General features: G+C 40.9%; 1 protein-coding gene across 2 annotated transcripts; it reads right to left on the reverse strand.

The window, feature by feature from the left end:
• Positions 1–88: 88 nt before the first annotated feature.
• Positions 89–22,132, reverse strand: adam19b (ADAM metallopeptidase domain 19b). Of its 2 annotated transcripts, none has more exons than XM_044041149.1 (23): positions 21,815–22,132; positions 21,397–21,515; positions 20,358–20,434; positions 12,643–12,721; positions 12,430–12,506; positions 10,282–10,480; positions 9,601–9,666; positions 9,284–9,355; positions 9,039–9,205; positions 8,364–8,448; positions 7,747–7,886; positions 7,486–7,663; positions 7,321–7,410; positions 6,400–6,595; positions 5,106–5,214; positions 4,435–4,642; positions 3,761–3,838; positions 3,176–3,284; positions 2,966–3,089; positions 2,502–2,604; positions 2,091–2,426; positions 1,944–2,005; positions 89–1,866 (listed from the first exon to the last, which is right to left on the reverse strand). In XM_044041149.1, exons 1-23 carry the CDS (start codon positions 21,954–21,956, stop codon positions 1,860–1,862), a joined length of 2,823 nt encoding a protein of 940 aa, XP_043897084.1. In that variant the 5' UTR covers positions 21,957–22,132; the 3' UTR covers positions 89–1,859. The 2 variants fall into 2 exon arrangements, with proteins under 2 accessions (XP_043897084.1, XP_043897083.1); XM_044041148.1 differs by having other exon boundaries at positions 20,358–20,437.
• Between the last annotated feature and the right edge of the window lie 2,428 nt (positions 22,133–24,560).

Here is a 24,560-nt window from a genome sequence, read left to right on the forward strand (position 1 = left end):
ATAAAAGAATCTCTTGAATCTGTAAAGCATTCCGATGCTGATCCGAACACGATCACATGCACAGACAAAAGCACGTCCAGTAAACATGTGTAACATGACATTTTTAATTTTCCATGTGTTCATGTACATTCCAGTTGAAGACACAGTGTTGCTCAGGGGCCTGAGTTTGCATAGGTCTGATTAAAAAGGTAAAACATGGCAGCTGATCGACAGTATTCTCATAATACACACACACAAACTGGTTCATCCCTCAAGCACTCAAATGAACCATGGGGTTTTTTAACAGTACCATATTGTTGTTATAATAATAATAATAATAATAATAATAACGCCAGAGTTATGTTGTAACATAGCAGTCACAGTACACCGGCTCATTAAAGAGTCTACATAATATTTTGGTCATGACTGAACTCATACTGAACAGCTTTAGTAAAATCTTTAGGCAAACATATAAAATCACTTCATTTTCATGGTGCAAATTAAAGTTTAAAGCTGGGGTAGGCAAGATGTTTTTGTGTAATATTGATGGATAATTCCATACTAAGGCAGCTGTTATTGGCTGGAAAAAGTGTTAATAAACACAATGTTGATATCTATAATATTTCTGTTTCAGGTCATCTGTTGGGAGGAGCTCAGGACAACAATTAGTATTTAACAAGTGCAGGCATGAGACTCAAATATCTCTAGAACAATCCTGCCTACTACAGCTTTAACTGACACAGGTACCGTCTCATTTTTGAAAACACTTTCATCACAGACTGTCAGTGACGGAAGTAAGAAATCAAATGTAACGATGAGGGCCCTTTTTGAAAAGTGACTGTCATAACTTGGTGGAAGGACTCATTCCCTGCCTTCAGGAGTATCTGACGACTAAAAGTGCAACTGAACAGCAAAATGACATCTGAACGCTGTGAAACAAAGAAAAAGACAAATCTCTACATTTCCTTCTATACATCAGATACATATTTGTCAGCATAAGCATAGACTTACAGCATGCGTGTAGGGCTTTCACTGGTCCCCATTAGTCCAGTAAAAATCACATTATTTTTCACACTTAAGAAGCTTAAGCACTTCACTATTTGCATCTTTTCTTAATATAAGATATCCCATTACAGCTGGTGCTCTTAAAAAGGGAGAGTGCAGGTTTTCTGAGGTAACGGCACATGTCAACACTGACTTTTCTGAGTCTGCTGTTGTTTTCTCCTAAGGCCTAATAACATCCATGCCAACACAGAACATTTTAAATATCTCATTGAGAAACCAAAACACGTCCGTATATCAACAGCTACTGGCTCTTTATTTACGTCATTTAAAAATGTCCTGTTGCGCCATCTACAGTTGATCTGTGGTGAACTACCTCCCAATATTAGCTTCACAGCAGCCGGACATTTAGTTTGCACTTAATCGTAAACGTAACGTACGACAGCTCAAGAAAATGTTTGCAGTGTTGAGAATGTGTCTGGAGTTCATACAAGCACCCTTCAAAAAACAAACAAACCTGAACTATCCCATGAAGAGACACCATGTTCGGTACATAGGCTACATTGTAAACATTCCTTTTTCTTTGCGTTGAGAGTGAATCCTGCAGGAACAGTGCTTAAACACAGCTCACAGCAGGAACAGGTTCACATTCCAGTAACTTCTGGGACAAAAAAACTAAAAAAACAATTAAATGACTGTTTCAGCTGGATACAGCGGAAATGTAGACTTCAAATAAAGTTGTTGTAATTCCAACATTTTCCCTTATTACACATCATAAATATACTGCAAGTGTGTCAAGTCTAATCCCATAGTGCCATAGTGTCTTGTCCAGTACTGGGTGTGAGTGGCGTCCCCCAGTGTGTCCCTGAGATCTTAGTTTAGGGTCTAAACAAAAAAGAAAAAAGTTAACGTTGCATTACATTTGCATAGATTTACATTAAGGAGAAAACCGGAGGATCTACCTGTTTGGCTTTTTCTGTCCAGCAGATGGAGCCAAAGCAACGCCTGTCACTTTTTGTTGTTCCTGCATCAACAAGACAACATTTTGTGTCACATAAAAACTTGCATTGACCTTTACTTGAATAAAAATGTACACAAACAACACTCACCGCTGATGGTTTGTTGACAGGACAAGGTGGTGGAGGTCTGTTAGGGGGGTCAGGTCGTGGTTTAGGTGCTACAGAAGGGCGGCCTTTAGGGTCCTGGCCAGGTAAAGATGGAGCCCGGAGGATTTGTCTCTGTTTGGTCAGCTGTGCAGATTGAAGAGTAGGGGGAGTGTAAGCCTGAGAAGAAGAAGAAGGTGTCGGTTGGATGTGAGGCTCGGCCGTCTGCTTGTTTGGCTCTGCAGCGTACGCAGGAACAGGAGGAGGCTTCACTGCTGGACGCACGATGGGAGGTCTGGACCGGGTGGAGGGAGACGGGCTCGGACAGGCAGACGACTTCACCTGTGGGGAAAAAGGTTTATTCTAGTATTGAACAAAAAACAGAGACACTACGTGAGGCATCACACCATTCTTTACCAGGTTGTCTGACTGTTGTTTCTTCAGTAAGAACGTCGGGTTGGTGTGACCGTTCAAATGACCGTCAGTGCACAGAGGCTTGACCTCCACTGGGACTGAACAACTGTTAGAAACATACAGGTACAGACCAATCATTCACACAATGAATAATAAATAATGTCATTTTACACTTTATTTTCTTTGGTTTGCATCTCAAGTGACCAGGTCTATGTCTCATGAACAAAGGTTTCTAATCTCAATGTGAAAAAGAAGATGCTTCTGAAGGTTTTTCTTTAAGGAACAAAAGGAAAAGAACTTTACAACTGCCATAAAACAGTGTTTTTACTCGACTAGTCTTGTCTGTGTCTGCATGTTTGTTGTTGCTTTCTGCTCCAAGACACTTTGTCATCTCTGCTTTTGAGTGCTACATACACAGAATTATCATTATTAGTCATATTAGCATTTTTGAACACTTCTGTACATACTTTGGAGGTGGAGCTGACGCTTTCAGTGGGTGGAGCTTATGCCTGTAGCAGCACCACAGTCCAACAGCAGCCAGAACCACAAAGAGAACCAGAGGGAGGACCAGCAGCGCTGGGAGGAGACCGCCTGGTGGAGTAGGAGATACAAAAGTGTGAGTAAGTAGAAGAAATACAAAGAACGTGTATATTTGAAAATAAAAGGACATGTCTCACTTTGGCTGAGGACAGGTCCACTGTCCACACTCCCACCTGAGCCCCTCTGGTCACACAGAGGAGGAGCCCAGCCCGGGTCACAGTGACAGTTATGGTTGTTGTTACACAGCTGGAGAAAGAACATTACACACATTACAATTACAACACAAATGTTGTAATTCACTACAGAACAAGCAGGGATTCTAGAGAGACACACGTTGGGACAGCAAAAACATTGTATATATACATATATATATATATAAACTCTATAGATAGATGAATAGACAGATACATTTGACATTTTTGGTGAAAATACTCTACTTTTACTTAATCCCATTTATCTGACAGCTGCACTTACAGTATATTGTAGATAAAGACTGGACAGGTAACATCCTAATGTATAAATGGATGCATTAAATCCTGCTGATAACACTTTTCTTTATGTCTAAAGCTGTAATTTAACTTTTTCGTTAAGTGAATTATTTAAAAGGTTGTACTGCTGCCAAGGTTGCCATTTTCTGAAATAGTGGGCAAGCAGTCAAAATGTTCCCCAACTCTCCCAGACGGTCCACTTCCACTGCACCCCCCACAATCTTTCAAACTTACCCCGTGTCCCTGGCACTTGGCATTGCACTCATCAGCTCTGAGAAATGATGCATTGCGGCACTCTCCATTAAAGCAAAGCTGTGGAAACGAGGAGCGCACGGAGAGTCAGAGTAGTTTGGTGTCAAAAACATGATCATACATTTGTTAAACCAATCAACTTCACATGATACAAAACCAAACGAGGGAATAGGCTGAAGCACAAAGCTTATTTTTTATAATACAAACCATAGAAACAGTAATACTAAAGGCAAAAAAACCAAATATTACTCTAAATTCAAGTCTTTTATTTTGGTTTTTGGTATTTTTACACTTTTTTGGGTGTTCTTATTTAATAGATAGACCTGCTTTTAAATAATATAACATATTATTCTGATATCTGACTTGTCTGTGTGTGAAGTAGACTCCCACATATCATATTGAGCGGGAAGAATTAAGTTTTCTGTATCTTTCTGTGTCTGTTAAAGTCCTTCATTATTTTATTTTTAAAGTGAAGTAGATTTGAGCTAGTAGTAGTTTCAGCTCATCAGCAATTAAATGTCATAGTATGACTCCCAAAACTACAGTAAACTTCACCCACTTTAAACACTCAAAAATGATACTTTCCTACTCTTCATTTTAAAAAAGAAACCAACAAAGTGAAATCACAATAAGAGATCATGATATTTGCCACTCACCGAGTCATCGCCACACTTGGTGCCTGTCATGACCAGGCCCGGGTCCAGAGTGTCTCCCTGAACCTCCTCGTCCCCCTTGTACACGTGTGTTCCCATACACCGGATCCTCTTGCTGCCCACAGTGACCGTGGTTTCTATACACACTGCATTGCTCTCAATGGGTTTCGCAGCTGAAGATAAGCACTGGATTTTCCCACATTTAGCATCTCTGCGAGAAACATTGATCCACGTTCAACAGTGAAAACATGTCAAGATGATGAGAAGATATAGGAGCACTTCTTTAATTTCTGTTCTGGAAAAATGTAAACAACATTTATTATTCTTATTTTATTGTTAATATTTCTTTTTCTCTTTTAAAATTGTTATTTATATATTTGTATTTTGCACCAAGGGAGTGGCACCCAAATTTCGTTGTCCATAAAATAACGACAATAAAGGCCATTCTGATTCTTATTCTAATTAAAGGGGTGTGATGTAATGATGAGAACTTGATCAACTGAAATACTGGTTTCACTGAACAACGGAACAACTACAACGCCAGTTCTGCACTTTTTAGACTCACCCATAGGGGGATGAGACTTCATTCCCATGATGTAAACATGTAAATGTTGTACATCTTTTACATATATCACCTTTAAAGAAGCACTGTATCTTAATACTTTCATCTTCACCTGTCCTTGCAGCTCCTGTATTTGCCCAGCAGATCTTTGCCACAGTTCCCATACATGTCTCCAGCCTCGTTTACCTTCTGAAAACACAGGTCAGGGGCTGGACGGCCATCTGTGGTTGGCAGAAACAAGCGGCACACAAACGTATTAACACTGCTACGCACAAACGACACATTTGCACACAGAATACACATGAATACACACCTGGAAACTCTGCTTGAACATGCACTACATGTTTAACTGCTTCACTTGATTTAGAGCAATTCATCTTGTAATCTGTTTTTGATATCGCTCGTTTTGGAGGAATGGCAATACATCAATTGTGTTGTTTGGATACCTAAAAATATGTTTAATCGTTTAAAGATGTAAAATGAGACTATTTTATGGTCAAAATATTTAAATCCTCTGTGCTACTTATGCTACATTTAATCTCTTTTTATCACCCCGTTGTGTCTGTAAAGGTCTAGTGTGTAACATTTAGGAGAGTTTATTATCAGAAATGCATTACACTACCCATGAGCATGTTTGTACAATTGTATAATTGCATTAAGATGTCTGTTGTAACCTTAGAGGAAGTCTTAAATACTTAAGACGAGGGCCTTGGTGTACAGAGGCTGCCATTTTGTGCCACCATGTTTCTACAGCAGCCCAAAAGGACAAACCAGCCAGAGTTTGCCTTTTTCATTTTGAAGCGGTAGCTTAATATATATAAGTACATAATGCTGAGAGAAAGCTTGACATACTAGTTGACCACAACATAATTCCTGGTATTTAAAGGTGCAAAGAAAAGTGAAATGTTGGATCTTTAAGCAGATATTTGTAAGAGCAAATATCAAATTCCTTTACTAAATTCTGCTCCCAGTACATGTCAATTTAAATCTGAATAATATATCTAAATGTTCATCTTTTACACACTCAATGTTGATTCAGAGTAATGCTGATGTGTATTTTTTGATTACTATATTATGCATTAATCTCTCTCTCTCTCTCTCCATGTATATATGTATATATTTCTATTTTATATGTATGTACTTATTTATTTTCCCTTGTGTTTACCCCCCTTGCTTTCTGTGTATCTGACACCACCTGCCTATTTATTTTCGCTACCTGTCACACCCATATATTGACCGCTGTAAACAAAATACTATGACACATAATCCCTCACATTTACTCTATTATTATTTAGCTTTGTCCTTATTTTTGGTATGTTTGTTCAACAAGATTAGATTTCCTATCATGATCGTGAGTCGTCTTTATTTATCATCTCCCACAGTGTGGAAGTAACCAGTTTACCAACCTTGTCCCCACAGTGAGCGGCACTGCTGCTCCAGTGTCAGACACATGCCGGTGTAACAGTAAGCCTGCCCGCCTGCACACGATATACCGTCCACCAAATAGAAATTAGCAGGACAGGACTCTGCTTTCCCATCGCAGTACTCTGGCAGGTCACATGGTCCTGACGGAGCACGACACAGCACACCGGGGCTCTTCAGCTAAACAAGAGAGACGAGAACACTGGAATAAGAAGAAGCACAACGTTGTAGACCTGTGATTCAAGACTCTGGTGTTCCTGCTTTTAATTATTTTTATTATTTATATTTTATATTTTTTAATTATTAAATTATTCCCAAAGTATGAACACAGATCTATGATCTTTCTGGTGTTATAGCCCTGAATGGAATCAAGGCCTACCTTTTTAATCTGGATTTTCATTGAATTGCTTATTTATTTGTCCATTTAGTAACATTGCATTAACATGAGTATTTTACATAGATTTATTCTGTTTCAATCTATCCAAGGTTCAAGGTTCACTTTATCGTCATTCATCATGTTAAACAAATAACAATAGTTAACAACATAATAGATAAAATAATAAATAAAACCTAGTTAAAAGCAAGCAGCATGTGTAAAATATCTATATTCTTACTTATTTTTATTTTATAATAATACTTTTTCTTTTTAATTCTGATTATTTTGTGCTTAGTTATTCTGCCTTCTTTACTTTTACATTTTTTATTATTTATTTTATAATAAGTGGTAAGATAGTGATTCCTCAGCTCCTTTTCTGTGTGTTTTAAATTTTGAATCACTCTATTCTGAGTGTGTTTGTTATGATGTTACTGATGTGTGTGGTTTTATGAGATTGTTGCATTTCATGTGAATAAAAAGCTAGTAATGATCTAGTAGTGCGAATCATATGCTAGTGTGGTGTTAGTACCTTGCAGTTATCACAGCAGATGCCATGGGCGCACTCAGCTCCAGCCCTCAGAGTGCAGTTGTTGGCGTTACAGCAGGGACTGGTGCACTCCTACACAAAAGAGTGAGTCATGAGTCCTGGCAAAAACATACAAGATAAATGAACACAGCACAAACACACACAGACCTCTTCCTCTCCACAGTCACATTCCTCCCCATCCTCCAGGTAACCATTGCCGCAGCGCTGCCCTCCGTACATGGCTCTGGTGTTGGGCAGGTTAAAGAGACACTTCCCTCCTCCAGAGTTCAGGTAACTCTTTAACTCCTTCTCATTACAAGCATTAAAAACACGGGGAAACGGATGCCTGTGCCATGAAAGAAGAATAAATACATTAGAAACTAATCCCACAATACTGTCAAATATTATTCTGTGCCTTAAAAACAATACCCAGTGGCAGCAGCCATGATGCAACCTCCATCTTCTGCTCTGGCCTGACAGCAGCCTGTGCTGTCATGGCTCATGCCAAAGTTGTGACCCATCTCGTGTGCCATGGTGGCGGCAACGCCAACAGCGGATTCTGAGTGGTCCTGTGCAAGAGAAGAGCATTTGTGATTCTTAAAAAAAAAGCCTCATTTGACCTCTGACACAGTGTAGGATACAGAGATCACACTCGTGTGCTGCTTTCAAAGTCACTGACCTTCAGGGTTATGGATCAGGTCAAATTCAGAATGGCACAAGTAATGTATAATCTGCTTCCATTCAATATAGAGGAACACGTATATTAAAAAGACTATGTGATTTGAGACGAGAGATGTTTGCATCAGTCTGTGAGGTGAATCTGTATACAAATAGGTCAGGTTAAAATATGTATAAAGGATATATAGAGCTGGTCAAAGTGTTTATTTTTATATGTTTTTATTTGTATTACGCAAATAAATAATTTGAGTTACTTTTTTGTTTTGTCTCCTTCGCTCTTATTTGAATCATTTATTGTTACTGCAAGTTGAAAACCAAATTAAGTGAAGATGTCTCCCGATGGACCGAGAATGATGATCGTCTCTCACCGTGTTCACTCCCCCAGACTGGTAGTCGGAGCACATGGCTCTGAGAGGTGCCAGCCCGATAGTGGTTCCCTGGAAAGACCTCCCCCTGCAGGCAAACAAAAGGAATAAAAAAAGACACTGCAACAACAAATTCATTAATAAATGTCCTATCGATTACTTAAATAACTGCCACACTGTTTTACGATACAGTCTACTTTATTGTCCACCTTGGGAAAACAGTCTTGGACTCTAAATCTCGATGTTTCCACAGTTACAAATATTGTTCACACCCAGTGGTTAAAAACAGCATAAGACTATTGCACGAACCCTGCACCCCCAAGTTTGATTAAATAAGTTGCATGTTCATTTTTCAAATGGTTGAAATTAGACTTGATAAGCTCTTGTATTCTGCTTAAAGGATTCATGATGGATTGGTCACTCTCACCCAGGCCTTTCTAAGAACCAAAATGCTGAAACATTACATTCAAATGATTAATCCGACTGAGTGTTGTAGTTTTTTAACTAAAATTAAAAGACGTTCTCTGATTCTAGCTTCATAAATGTTAACATGTTGTGTTTTTGTTAATCTATCTTGAAGGATATTTGAGTAGATGGAAATCCTGCTGATGGTGATTTGTCTCATACAGTGATTGTAAAAGATAAACAGCGAGTGAAAGAAGGTGAGAAGACACTGACGTGATGAGCTGAGCGTTGTCGTTGGGAAGCACGCGGAGCTGTTTGCGTCTCCAGGACAGGAACGCTGCGAGAGTGCTGTGCGGGTTATCCGACACGTTGATCAGGTCCTGGCGGGTCCACACCTCCAGACCGATCAGTGCCACACGGATGCTCAAAGCCTTGTAGTACTGCAGGCGACAAATCATGAACCTCAGAAATGACAACTAAATATACGTGTGGTTTTCTCGCTTCACTTCAGACGTTACCTTGTCGACCAAATTCGCCGCCTCCAGTAGTTTCAGTTTGGTTTTCTCGAGACTGCTCCCATGCTTCTCAAACTGCAAAACGTATTAACCACATTTATTGAAACACACACCCTGTCTTATATTTACATCCTGTCAGACCACAAACGTTTTTATTTTTTCACTTCCAGTAATGAACAGGACATGATCCAGAGACTTGTATTTTAAAATGTACCACAAAATAAACACCAACACAAAAATAGACTTATCTCCCACATTTAATGACATGAGTTTGTTCGGTTGTTTGGTTAAAAAGTGATTAATATGAGCATCTTCCTCACCTCAGCCTTGTCTGCCACCATCAGCAACTCCACATACTTCATGGCTCGACTCAGGTCCCTTTTATCCTGAAAAGTCAGTTTAATGCAGATAGGTATGATGTGTACCTAATGATGTGGCAGGTGTGGCCTTCTGCTGCTGTACTTTCTAGTCATTCTCTCTAGTGACGGTTGTGCCTCAAAATCCCAATGGATCAGAAGTCTCTGAAATACTCAGACCAGCCGAACCAGCACCAAAACATCTACTCCATATTTAAAGTCTTCCTTCTAAGTTCTGATGTTGGGTTTAAACTTAGTAGGCGGTCTTGACCATGTCTGCATTAATTTCATTGGTTGTTTCCATATTTAGGCCCAAAGTTATGCTCATTTTCACCCCTACTTGGAACCTTGCCAGGGCAGGTACTATCACTGATGGTCGAGCTGAGTCGTGCTGGAACTGTGCAGCGGTAAAGCGCCAGTACTGTTCAGTACAGTTTCCTTGGATTTGCTTAATGTTTGCTCTACTGTGTACATATGGCTGTAAATGTTTCTGCATACTGTTTCTATATATAATTATTCCAATGAACACTGAGAGGTGTTATGCTGACCTCCACACATGATCACCTGACTCATCCTGTTCTCATCCTCTCATCTCCCCTGTCCCATCTGTCTTTAGTTATCTTATCTCATCTTATCTACACTCACCCTCACGTTCCCTTGTGACATCGTTCCATGGATGAAGTCATCAAGCCGCTCCTTCCGCCCGTTGCCGTGGTGATGCAGGCAGCTTCCTTTGGGGAGATGAAGACTCTCGGCTCTGAACACGGCGTGCTGCTGAGCATCAGCGTGATCGGGGAGCGGCTCGATCAGGTAGCTGACGCTTGTGTTCAGAGAAATCAGTCCCCTGGGGAAAAGAAAGGCACAGCTGATGGTTCCATGTCATCAGAGCCTAAGGAAATCAACGTGGCTGCAATCGTGCTGCTGCCTTTCTATAGGCATATTATAAAAATGCTTCCTGTGTGATTTCCTGTAAATCAAAATGCATTTACAGGCTGAAGCATGTGGAGAGCCATATGGTTGCATGCGAGATCTTATGTTTTTTATTTGGCTGTGGTGAATGAGTGGAGGGTGGAACACAGCAACACTATTTACTGGTGTATATAAATGAGGATCCGCTGGGGCAGACACAGCAACACACGATCCCTCTTGACAAAATCACGTGCATGTGCATCCGCCCATACAAAAACATGGGCGCACGAGCAGCTGCAAGAAACATCTGGAGAGGTCAGGTCGCCCACATGACAGTGTCCTTCTATGCTGTGTCTGCGTTTCTCCAGAGGATTTGCCTTCGTAAAAAGACATTACTCCACTTATCCTCCAGATGCAAAGCGATGAACCTGCACAAACACACATGGCGCTCGACAGCTCCTCCCGCACTGACAGTGTTCCCTCCTCTCTGTGTGTCTCCTGCAGGAAATATCCAGGAGAAAACACAGGATCTCTATATGGAGTTGTACTCGCTGAACCAATGCCGGACTACACAACTGTTTCCTGTCACCTTATCTATTCAGCCATGGTTTGACAACAGGATCTGCATCACACACACAAACATTATAACTCCCCTTGAACACTTCAAACCTCTGATAAGGTTTTTTTAGCGCAGATGTGTCTGTGTCTGATCATGATGTTGCATGCTGTTAGATTTACATCAACACACATTTAACCTTATTTCAAAGCACCATCCCATGATAACAATAATCTTCCAGGGGCAGCTGTGGGTCAGCGGTTAGAGGGGTTCACCTTCCAACTGGTAGGTCAGGGGTTTGAACCCCAGATCCTCTCATGCTGATGTGTCCCTGGGCAAGTCACTTGACCCTTAATTGCCCCTAGTGGCTTTGCACATGAAAGATGTGTGGTAGAAAAAAAGAAGATATATTCAAATAATGAAGAACTTGTGATATATTTTATTAAAAAAACATATTAAAAAACATTATTGTTATTAATAAGTGATTTTTTTGCAAATTAAGGCAAGTCAAATCAAGCCAGGGTTAAATGGTGGTAAAGAGATTAGCATTATTGCCTCACAGCAAGAAGTCACTGGTTCGAATCCCAATTGGAATGGGGGCTCTTTTGTGAGACGTTTGCATGTTCTTCCTGTGTGTGTGTGTGGGTTCTCTCTGGGTTCTCTGAAACATGAAGAGGTTAATTGGAGACTCTAAACTGGCCATAAGTGTGAATGTGAGAATAAATAGTAGTTTGTCTCTCTATGTTGGCCCAGTGATGGACTGGCATGACCTGTCCAGGGTCCCTGCTTATGAATCATGTCATTTCATCATCCGCCCATTGTCGAGAAAAGCCACACAGACCCTTTGCGGTTGCTTGATATTATGCGAGGAAGCCTGCTGGTCCCCACACATGAACTCACCCCTCAAAGAATACAAGCACAGACAAAACTCCTGGAGCGTAATCAACAGTTTGAGATTGAGTGTTCTTGCATGGAATGCTGGACTGTATATGTAATGTGGAAATGTGACATGGCGCTCTGCTAAGATGGAATGTGCAAAGTATGATCTAAGCCTTTATCTCACTTCGATCTCTGACTCCTTCCACTAAACTAAACTGGAAGAATTGTGCCCTCAAAAAAACTTTATCCTGACGCAATCCAGTCTGTTCCCTTTGTTCCATCTCTGTTTTTACTCTGAGGCCACAGAAACGTTCCTCTCAACTGTCTTCATGAACAGTCTTTACTTTTTTGACGAATATAGTTGTATGGGGATGTGTCTTGCACCACAGGGTCCAACTCTAAATACTAGAAAACTTCATGAATGTGGCACCTGGTGGACTTTTACTTACCTGAGTCCTGAGCATGTGCTAACAGCAACGCTGGAACCTTCAAACCCCTGGACCTCCCCATGGTAGAAACAGTGTCCCTGGGAGACAGAAACAATCACGCTGCAGATCAGCCATTATGTGTCTACATATACACCATTGTATTTGATCCTTCCATAGCAATTAAAAAAAAGTCCCTCTGCAGTGAGTGAACATCAAACTGTCCCAGAAACTCACAGTGTTGGTGGGAGAGGAGGATTTGCGGGCTCCATTAGGAGTGTACCATATTTCCTGATATCCACGGGCCAACAGCTGCCTGGAGAGAGACGACACAAACTCAGCTGCAATTTGCAAGAGGATATATATGTGTCGTGTCAGACATTCACTCAGTGAAACAGCCACAACATGGGGGAGTAGTGGTGAAAAATGTGGAGGATAATAGGTGCAGGAAACAGAGGCGATAGCAGAAGACTGATTCTCTGCAGCAGCACACAGCTCATAAAACATTTATTCTGACAGAGACACTCAGACAAAAGCAGACAGCTTTAAACATTTAGACAAACAGTCACTTAAAGGGAAATGAAGAAGAATGTGGGAAAGCGTTCTAATAAAATCCATATCTACTCATAATATATCTACTTTATCATTTTAGTCTTTTACTGGAATTTTCCATTTGTATACAATATAGACAACGCAGGGGATCTTTTTGATAATCAGATAAACATGCAAAATACTGTGAATGTATGCGTGTGACTGAGTGGATGTTTTAGCACTCTCAAGCTGTCCATAAACTTACTGAGCCAATATTTACATCTTGAACAGATGCTTGTTTTCATGTCTCTCTTTCCTTCCAATTCTGCTTCAGTCCATCTGTCCTGTTTTCATTCATAAACTCTGTTTGCCCCACAGCTGGTTTTCTTTTGCTCCATGTCCCTAAATCTCTTCTCCTCTCTCCTCCCACGGTCTCACTCAGATCCATCAAATACAGTGTGTCTGTGGTGAAATTGAGCTGTGGAGGAAAAGCTGCTGATGCTGGTTGAACGAGCAGGTCTGACTGATGTGTTTTCTTTAACAAAAAAAAAAAAGAGAGAGATCTATGTCTCCAAAATGAACTGAAGTGTGTTTTTCAAACCTGGAATTTACGATGTTTTCTAATGTCTTGTTTTGTCTGCAAACCAAAATTATTCACTTATAATGATTTGTCTTCTTAAATTAACATTTAAGGAGCAAAAAAAAAAAAAAAAAATTCAGATAACTTGTTTTAATTATTGAAAAAACACTCAAACCACAGCCATAAAGGAGTCGCTGATCTACTGATGTCTTTGTTGGGTAAATGTGTGCGATACTTAGGTCAATCCAAATGAATAATTTAAATACCAAAGTCAGAAAATAACACACTTAAATGTTGTGTGCCATCACTCATTTTGTCTTTGGACTTTGGTGCTTGGGAATAAGCCGACTACAAAATGACACAAACTTCAGAAAAGGCTGTTAAATGTTAGAAAGGATGGCAAACACATTCTTAAGATAACATCACATTTAAGGTGGTGTAGTGGCAGAAATATAATGGTCTCGATGTCCATACTGTGTGTGTGTGTGTGCCCAATATGTGTAAGTACCTCCTACAACCACTCTGAACTATGCCTTTAATAAGCTTAATTTGCATAGACAGTAATATTTTATTACTGACAGAACCAGGCTGGAGCTTTCCTCCATTTAGCATGAGGACTTGAAAGTGGCATCAATCCTTTCATTTAACTCCCAGCAAGAAAGACGGTGCTTTTCCCAAAAATGACAAACCACTTCTTTAAAGGATGGAGAAGACAAATGAGGGGAGGATGGGGGTTTTCCTTTACTCCACCCCGATGTTACCCAGATGCCCTGAAGGAGACAAGCCTCTTGAGACAATGAATGACTGTTGATGTAATCAGCGACAAAGCAAGTCAAAGACAGAAAACGGCTTCTTCATCCTTTAATAGATAGCCACTCTGAGGTTTGGGGGTCCTAAAATGATTGCTCAGTGATAATGTATCCGGCTGATGTCACCCGAAACAGGGTCACAAACTCTGTGTCGGGATGTGACCCTAACAACCCATTTATATCGGGCCATCCTCTCGTTTTCCTGCTTCACATAAGCTTAACGTGTCGTCCTCCCCTCTGTGTGACTGTGTCTATGAAGGATGATGAACTCAGCTTCACTCTGCTGCTGCTGCTGCTGCTGCTGCTGCTGCTGCTGCTCCAGTCGTTACACAGGAAATGCAATCATTTCTTACACGAGGAAACATCATGACGCCTCTCCTCGATTGACCCCTTCCCTCTCATGCCACTAATCAGCTGCCTGTCTGAGCTCAACTGTGCAGTCTTACTAGTCCCTGGGGAAAACACAGTGTATACGGCTGATAGAACGTTCCTTTGTGTGACATAAAGACTCAACATGACGCCATTAACAAACCACATAATGGATAGAACCTCCATGAACTTTGATGAAAAGTATAAAATGTGGTAAATAGTCTGTATTTATAAAGCACTTTTTTAGTTGTAAGACGACTCAAAGCTGCTTTACGCTACAATCCTGCTATTCACCCATTCACTCACACATTCAGACAATGTAGCATGTAGACTAACAGAGTATCAAACCCACAACCCTCCAATTGAAGGACAACTCACTCTACCACTGAGCTACCATGCCTATAACAAATAAATAATGTGTATTTGCTACATGCTGACATGTCATTATTAATATGTCTTCTTCTAAAAGATACATTTCGGCTTCATAATACAACAGCAATTCTTATATTTTAATGCAAGAAGTTCTGAATAAAATGAAGAAACAACTAAAACCACCACCAACCGCAGCTGTGTTTCATTTTTCTTCAGAAGAAAACTATTTCCTATGTTTCTCAGTTTCTTCATTCTGTCTTAGTGACAGTAAGTAAAAGACGAAATGATATAAATTTGTTCCAAATCAAATGGAAAATCATTGCATGTGCACTTGCACCATAAATGCATCATTGGGCATCATTATAACATCTTTACATGTGAATGACTGACAACAACATGTATTAGGACATTTGGTTTGGACGTAGGAGGAAAAAGTGAACAAACAAAAGAAATGTCGGAATATAACAGAAATAATAAAGACAACTTAATCCCAATAACCCTCGGAGATATTCACATTGTACATTTCAAAAGCAATTCCATAACTGATGATCACATAATTCTTTAGAGTAAGTAGAATAACTCTCTTAGCTAAGTATGCCAACAGATGTAAAACACCAAAGAAGAAGAAGAAGAATTAATTCATTAATTATTGCCTGCTTATCCTGTTAAAAAGTGAGTGTACACCCTGAGGGGTCACCAGTCTATCACAGAGTCAATATACAATGATAACCGGTTAATCAGTAACACATGTGCATTTCCTGCTTTATCGTGTCTAAATGGCTGAGGGAGGACGACATACTGTGGTACCCATAAGAAAACCCACAAAGGCCGAACCAGAATTCTGTCTCATTTCAAAAGACCTTGATCTGAGTCCTGAATGCATCTGGCAGCAACAGGTCAAATAAAGCTTGTAACAGTGCGTTACTTTCATTGCCAAGCATTGAGTAAACCAGTAGAAATCTCTGCATCATCACTCTCGGAATAGCCCAAACCTTTTATGCCTGATTGAATTGTGGTAAATACCACGGCTGCTTTTTAAATCAAGACATGTGAAAACGCAATGGTGTGAGTCCTCCTCACAGTTTGGACGTCCTCCAGCGTCCAGACAGATGCTGTGATTGAGCAGCAGAGTCGTGGCTGAATCACGACAGTCTGGCAGCGAAGCTGAGACAAAGGCTCGGTTCAGCCTAAGGAGGAGAAGGGAGTTGGGGGAGTAATGCTAATGTACTTGAGAGATAGGGTTGGGGGGGGGCAGAGAGGAGAATAGATGTGGGGCAATGCATTAGGGTCAGTGGGTCGCATTCTCTCACAGTATCAGATGACATCACACATGCGTGGAGGGAGGGAGAAGGCTGACGTAAAGTCAAAGTAGCACTCAGCAACGGATGATTGAGAGGCTTCTATTGCACAGGGAGGCCAATGTTCTGTTGTGTGAAGCCCAACACACACATTTACAATGAGGCCCAGATTAAGACATCGAAGCGCAGAACCACACTGCTGCCAATGTGAGACTAAACACAGACACGAGGGAAACAAGGACAGTAAACTCATCCCTGCAATCCATCAGGTCTGGGAGTTGTGTTTGTGTTCCTTTGGGGTGCTGTGTGTGTGTGTGTGTGTGTGTGTTGTCTTTGTGTGTCTGCGTGTGGCCACAGTCTCCCGAACACTGACCTGCAGGCCGCCGACGTGGGAGATGTATATTTGCGCTAAAGCCCCGGGGAATATCAGATAAGGTGAGGGAGGGGAAGAGAAGATAAAAAAAACAACAACAGGGTGTCCGTTTTTAGGATGGACAATGAAAGATACAAGGGAAGAAGTGAAACGAGAGCAGAAGAGGAATAATGGTGTGAATATTTCCCAGGGGAGTGATTAATTCAGGTTTGTGTACAGAAGGGATTACAGGAAGGGCGTCCAAACCGAAGAACGAGTGAAAGACACACAGAGGATACCCACACAATTCATATCTGAACCCGGCTGTCTTCATTTTCCATTTTCCATGACTTTCCATGCTCACCTCAACCCTGCTCCTATGATCTATTATTCACTTTCTTCCACTGTTTCTTCCTCTTACTCTGTTTTTACATCCACTCTTCCTGCTCCCTGAGTCAGCACATTGTGGCTGTTGGAGCCTTTCATCAAGATAAAAGCTCGGGCAGACACCGACGCTGATGCACAAATGTAAAAGCCAAAAAAAGACCAACATACGTGGACTGAATATAAACTCAGTGGAAGCACTCAGGACATTAACATGACAAAAACAAACTACTGTGTTAGTCTGACCAAAAAATAGACTTTTTGTAAAACCTTTCTAAAGGCTAAAATCCCCTAAAAATCTTATTTCCCCAAGAGACGTCACAGCCGTGTGTGAGCCATGGGACGGACGCTCCGGTGCAAAAACCCGGAAATAAACCCAGAAGTCCAAAACTTGTTTGCCAAACGCACTAAATGAGCAGCTTCATAGGAATGAAGGGCGCCAGAGAGGAGGTGCTCTATCCAGTTCTAATATTACATTCATGGTTTTGACCCACCAACAAAAGTTTAGATGAAATAGGCCAACCGGTAAATGCCAAAAGCTGTGTATCCACCAAGTGGAACTGTTTGTTTCCATTAGGAATAGCACCAAAATAACCGTCCCCCACCATTCCATTTCTCTGTACCCTTCCCTTGGGGTACCAGAGTAATGTGAGGGTACAGTAGGGGTGGAGCTAGACCCACGAAAGTCAGATGATATTCTCATACAAACAGCCACAAACCGAGCAGCTGGGCGTCCTCCATTCTTGTCCGTTGTGGCGTGTTCAATGTTGTTGTCGGCACACCGGTACAACGTCAAGCGTATCGCCAAACTGAACTGGGTGTCTAACCAATATACTGAAAGGGGGCGTATCGCCAGACACTCGTCATTCAATTAACAGATGTTCTGCTAGTGCTTGTAAACTGGGACAAGGACAGTTGTCCAATTAAACAGTATAGTCAAGGTACAGCCATAACTCATGTGTTCCTTTATGATTAATGAAGTAAAACATTAAGCAGAGGTGAGGTGGACAGAATTTAAAAGATGAACAGTGGGGATGAAAACTAAGGAGTAACATGCTGCAGAGGGATGAATGGAGATTTCCATGTGTACTTTAGGTTCTCCCTTATCTGCTGACAGTCAGAATAACAGTTACAGGGGTTAATGCAGAGACAAGGCAGTAGCCAGGGCACAGACACAGACTCCAGCAGCATTTGCTCTGGCTCCTCTTGCCAAACTTAGACATTGATCTTCACCGACAGTGAAACTGCTTTCTTACTATAGGACAGACGGGTGAGAGAAGGGGTGAGGAGGTAAACCTCAGACTAAATAAAACATTCTGAATGCTGTTACCAGCATGTGTTTGCTTGTTAACCTTACTGACACGTTTTTAAGATCTTGTCTTGAATGGCAGTAGAAATAAAAGTAAAAGTCGTACTGAAGCTGCATTAAAAGGAGATTAATATTATATAATAATATTTAATTCATATTTAATAGGTGAAAAATTCTGTCAATAAATTCATTAGTATTGCAAATTGCTCACTCATACAGCACATGTGTATAAAGGATCATTATTACTTGATATTTTTTATGTATGTGGAACAATAAGAGTCAACAGACTGCATGTGTAACCTAATAACACATGCAACATCTTAGTTCAGTTTATACAGTAGAGACTATAGACATTACTTTTCCATGTCAGTAAAACTCACAGAAACAGAACATTAATGAATCAATACTACACACAATGGATGTGTTTTTAAAACAGGAAACAGTCTGTTTTTACTTTGAAAAACCTGCTTCATTTGCAACAATATTCATGAGCAACTGCTTTAATTTCTGTGATTCAAATCGTTAACCAATTCAGTATTTGTTTTTTTCTGAAAAGAACAGAGTGTGAAGAAAATCAACCTGTTCCAGGAAACTACTTCTTCTTCTTGCGCAAAAATGGTTTCAAAATGTACTTTTTCTGCTGCGGTGCATGTCTTCATACTTAGATCAATCCCATTTTTGCATCAGTTTAAATGAAACAATAAAACGGACAAAAAGATTTATCAAACCAACTGTCCTTAAGTCTCTGTCCCTCATGGAGAGGGACAATGTGTGATTGATGAAAATTCCTTGCCCAGGAGGGAATCTAACAGTGTGACCACCTGCTGTGTGGGGTGGGCTAAATCCCTGAGGGGACGCTCGGTCAGACACAGTGGAGTCATGGTTTGTTAATGTGTGCGTCTGTGACCGAATGACTGACAGAGTGGACGTGCATTTGAAGGTAGAAAAATGACTTTACATCTGAGGCCCATAAAAGCTTCCTGTTCTACTTCTACCACTGGCACAAGTCCAGAAGTGATAAACCACAGCTCTGCTGTCACAACTGACATCTCAAGGGCTCTACCCCACACACACACACACACACGCACACGCACACGCACACACACACACACACACACACACACACACACACACACACACACACAGAACTATTTTGCTTCGGACACTGCATTGACTTCCACTGATTTGGACAACCTAACCTAAACAAAGCCTTAAATCCTAACTTTAACCAGTTTATACCTAAACCTAACCTTATCTTAGCCTTTATACCTCATTGAGACCAGTTTTTCTTTCTCATGAGGATCAATGGTCCTGACAAGGTCAGTGTCTATACCAGAAAAGATAACAAATACACTCATTGACATAAGGCTCTTCTGAGCCCCTTACCCTAACCTAACCTTAACCATCACAACTAACCCTAAAACCAAGTCTTAACCCTCAGAATACCCCTTTAGGGTGTGTTAGAGAACACAGTGTCCTCACACACACACACCAGTGATCACACTGTCAATTAAACTCTTGAGATACTCAGCTCACTTCCTATCACCACACCATTGTTAGTGGCCAGGAACCGCTCCATCAGATTGCAGGATATGTGGTGCCGAGGATCAGTCTTACTTCCTGTTTGCCCAAGGCACACAGATCGGGTGTCGACCCTCTGTCGTCCAAAACCATCACGCTCTCTTCCTCCCTTCATCCCTCTCTCAGCACCCACGGGGGCTTTGACCTTATAAATGCATCTGTGTGACTGTTAACATCTGGTCAAGTTTGGGGAGTCTCGTCTATGTCTTCAGATGCACAGGCCAATGTCCGCGCGCTGACTCCGCTTTAATCATGTGGGGAATATTTGAATCGCGCACTGCTTCTCAAAAAGTTGCCAATTTCCCCCTCCTCTAATTTCTAATCCTTAGTATAAAACACTGCACATTATTCTCCTAGAATCACTCACTCGTTTTTCTCCAGCTGCAGTCTGAGCTCCTGGCCCTCGGCTGAGATCACAACCTGCATCTCTGTAGGATACTGCTGCTGCTGCAAAGAGGAAAAAGGATGGAGGTTAATCCGGTTAAAGCAGGACATCACTGAATGAATGAATGAATGGGTGTCCACTGTCCAATGATTGACTGATTTACTTAAATAACATTTATTGATGGATTTGTGCATTTACTTCTAACAAGATGTTTAGGTTATTTGTCCAATTCATTATTATGGCTCAGAATAATCATTTCTCAGGGCTTCACCCCGTTCTCACCCGAGATTCTAGTGTTTATTCTGTCTAGAGTTTTTATTCTTATTGTTAAAAAAAGAACAATATCAATATCAATATCAGGCAGATGATCTGCAGTGGCGCACCCTAAAGGGAGAAGGTAAAAAAGGAGAAGAAGAACAACAATATCTATTAAGTATTTACATTTTTTCACAAATGTTTCGTTATAGTCACTGACTTCTTGTGTCCTGGAGGACAGTATAATCACAGGAGGACAGTCCAGATCAAATGGACTGTGCTTGAGGTTTAAATCATTGTTGGAAATGTTAAGGATAATCTAAATATACAAGTTTGCAAGTCCAGTTTTTAGTTATTTTAATATGGACTCAATATTTAAATAAATAGACATTGTAAACATTACGAACATCTGCTATCTTTTATTTACTGAAGATGTTCATAGACATACGTGCCTCATGTGGATAAGGGGAATACTGGCACTTAATCTTTCCCAATTCACAAACTTTTACTTTATTAAAAGTGCAAATATAAAATAATAAAAAATAACTTTGATAATGGATAAAAAATAAACACCACAGCATTCAAGTTTCTGAAAATAAAAATGTGGAAAAAAAACCTAACCTTCCTGCTGTAACAAGTTATAGTTTAACTTAATTGGCTTATTATGAAGAAAAAGGATTAAAAAAACTAGCCTCATGCAGCATCTACCGCCTGCTTATTTGATATATAAGTCAAATGGACAGAGTGACAGAGAGCCAGGTCTCACCTCTTTGTTGGCAGAGCTGCTGTGTGTCAGAGGATGCAGCCATCTGGGAGAAGTAACCTCATATCTGTGGACATGCTGGAGGCTTCTCTTCACTGACTGTGAGTCCTTTTCATTTAGTCCTGATGGAAAACAACAAAGCATGGGAAACATGTAACCATAATCCAATTCAGTGACTTTGACAAACATAATCTAATTTACCCCCATTAGTGCACTGGATGACTCGCTTTTACTATATTATAAGAATGAGCTGCATGCTGCTATTTGAATTTAGCACAAACAAACAAACAAACAAACAAACAGGTGGTGTTAGAGTCAATTTAAAAAATTCCAGTGCAGTGCATTCTCGATGTAGCTGCAGCCATGAGACACACACACACACACACACTATCATCATCATCATCATCAACATCAGACTCACCATCATGAGCAGCGCCTGCAGACACGAGAGCCTGGCACAGCAGCAGCCACTGGAGCACAACGAGGAGCCGGAGACACAGAGAGGAGCGCGCAGCACAGAGAGGAGCAGCAGGAGGAGGAGGACACGCTCCTGCTGGACGCATGCTAACAACAACAAACGGCTTCACTGAGGCGACACATTCATATGAGGCGGACTGAGTGGACGGAGGGCTTCACAGTGGATGAAGGAGGAGGAGAAGACGCCGCCGCTCAGACATCGCGATAGAAGCCGCGCTGTCTCCTCCTTTGCTGCTGCTGCTGCTCTGAATGTGACCGCCGAGCGACGCACATCACTCTCTCTCGCTCTCTCTCTCTCCTTCAATCCCTCCCCTCTGACACACACACACACACACACACACACACAGCTATCCTTTTAAGGACATGCATTGACTTCCATTCATCTGGACAACCTAAACAAAACATTATCCATAACCTTAACCATAACCAGTGAATGCCTAACCCTGACCTTAACCATAAACACAATTCAAATCTTAGCCCTAAACGTAACCTGTCCCTCAGAAATAAAGTTCTGTCTCATTAGGACCAGATTTTGGTCTCTATGAGGACAACTGGTCCTGACAAGATCAGTGTTTATGCCAGAAAAGGACCTAAATAAATACAAGTACACACACATTCTCTTGCATCATTCATAACCCTAACCCTGAGGACACTCATAGACATAATGCAGTCCACAGCCCCCTACCCTAACCATAACTATCATAACTAAATCCCTAACCTTAACCTTAACCCTAAAACCAAGTCTTAACCCATAAAAAGTTGTGAAAAACAGACACAATGTCCTCACTCCACACAGTTTACAGTTTTAGTCCTCACTAAGATGCCCATACAAGAACAGACACACACAGTCTGGTTTCCATGACTTCAGAGGACATTACATTTAATGAGTCATTTCCTGGATACTTACTCTAACCTTAACCATCACTACTTACTTAGTTAACCTCATCCTAAAATACAATGTCTTCACCTTTACCATTTGTCCCCATAATGTAAGATTTAGGTCCCCGCAACATGAGTAATACCAGGAACAAACACAGACTTTGTAGTGAGGACACACAGACATAATGCATTCCCTAGTCCCATCACAACTAAATATCTAACCTTAAGTCCACCCTTAAACCTAAAACCAAGTCTTAAGCCATTTTGAGGAGTGACAGAACATGAGGAGCAGCCAAAATGTCCTCACTTTCCCTTTGGTTTCACTTTGGTTTCCAGGTTTTTGGTCCTCACAAAGAGAACCTGAGAGAACCCACACACACGTGAGGAGAACATGCAGAGTACACACAGAAAGGTACTTTGGATTGGGTGATGGTACCAATTTTGCACTTTCGTTTCATCACTAAAATGACTCTTGCACCTTCAAAGCAGTAACATGACAAAGGGGGTGGATACTTTTGCAAGGCATTAACTTTACAGACCTCAACTGTGTCCAGATAAATAATGTAACATGAGTCCAACAAACAGAGGGAGAGTGAACGTGGTGTGGACCGTGTGGAGGACAGTCATGGTGTCAGAGACACTGTCGAAGGACACCATTCCTGCGCTATGATCCAGGAACACTCCAACTCTGGAGGAACAACCGTTTGACACTTGAGTCCAGATAGAGTCTGGATGACAGAAAAAACACTAAAGACTTCTCACTGCATCCAAATCCACATTCTCTTCAGTCTCCCGCTCTACAACAAAAACTCCTAGTCTTCTAGAGTCCACCTCACAGGAACCACGTCCACTCAGACTGTTTACTCAGGACCTGAGAGACCATCTTGAGTCATTTCATGCACATTTTGGACTCCTGTGACACTTCCTTCTTCTCTTTACCGCTTTACTTCTTGTTCTTGCCTCTAACTCCAGCAGGCTGCACACTTAGAGGTGTAATTCTGCCCTCCACAGTTTGAAGTTCTTAATCACAGTTCAAAATTAAAAAAAAGTCATTTGTCACAATGAAGTTCAAAACTCCCAGAACAAACTCCTTCTTTGTCATATTCTTGCACATAAGGAATGCATGAATTTATTTATTTAATCTTTATTTATCTTATTCTAGAACTACAACTGCTGATATTGCTCTTTCCACATCATGGCCACAGATGAAGGAAATAAACACATTATTCCAAACGTATTGTGCCTGTATATAGTTAAATATTTGCTTAAAATCAACTGATATTTATTAGAATAATAGATATGAATTATCACTCTGTGCAGCAAAGTTGTTTGGACTGAACAGTTTGATGGATAACTTGCCACATTTTTCAAGTGTCAAAGGTCATCATTCCAGCGATGTATCATGCCACTTTCCTAATGTTGGGGTACTACATAGCAATAAATTAAGCAAGAAAACACATTAGGGCTTAAATATCTTTATTGTTTTTACTAGTTCAGGGTAGACTGGACACTAGCAGTGATTCAGTAAAGGCAAATCCATTTGTCTTAACAACTAGAGTCAGCTGGGACCGACTCCAGTTGTCACTAAGAACTCACAAGATAAGTGGGAGAGAATAAAACTTTTATATTCTTTTTTCTGCACACAACGCGAGTGTGGTTTCAAACACAGATTCAGAGCCAAGTAGAAATGTTAGAAATGAGCCGATGAACATCAATTCTGTGTGCAAATGATTTGCCCTATATTTTCCGGCCAGTGACTCAGTATGCTTAATTATAGGCCCGACATGTAAACACATGCCGTCTTTTAATAA

Source organism: Solea senegalensis, linkage group LG12 (genome assembly GCF_019176455.1).
Source record: "Solea senegalensis isolate Sse05_10M linkage group LG12, IFAPA_SoseM_1, whole genome shotgun sequence".
Taxonomy (NCBI): domain Eukaryota; kingdom Metazoa; phylum Chordata; class Actinopteri; order Pleuronectiformes; family Soleidae; genus Solea; species Solea senegalensis.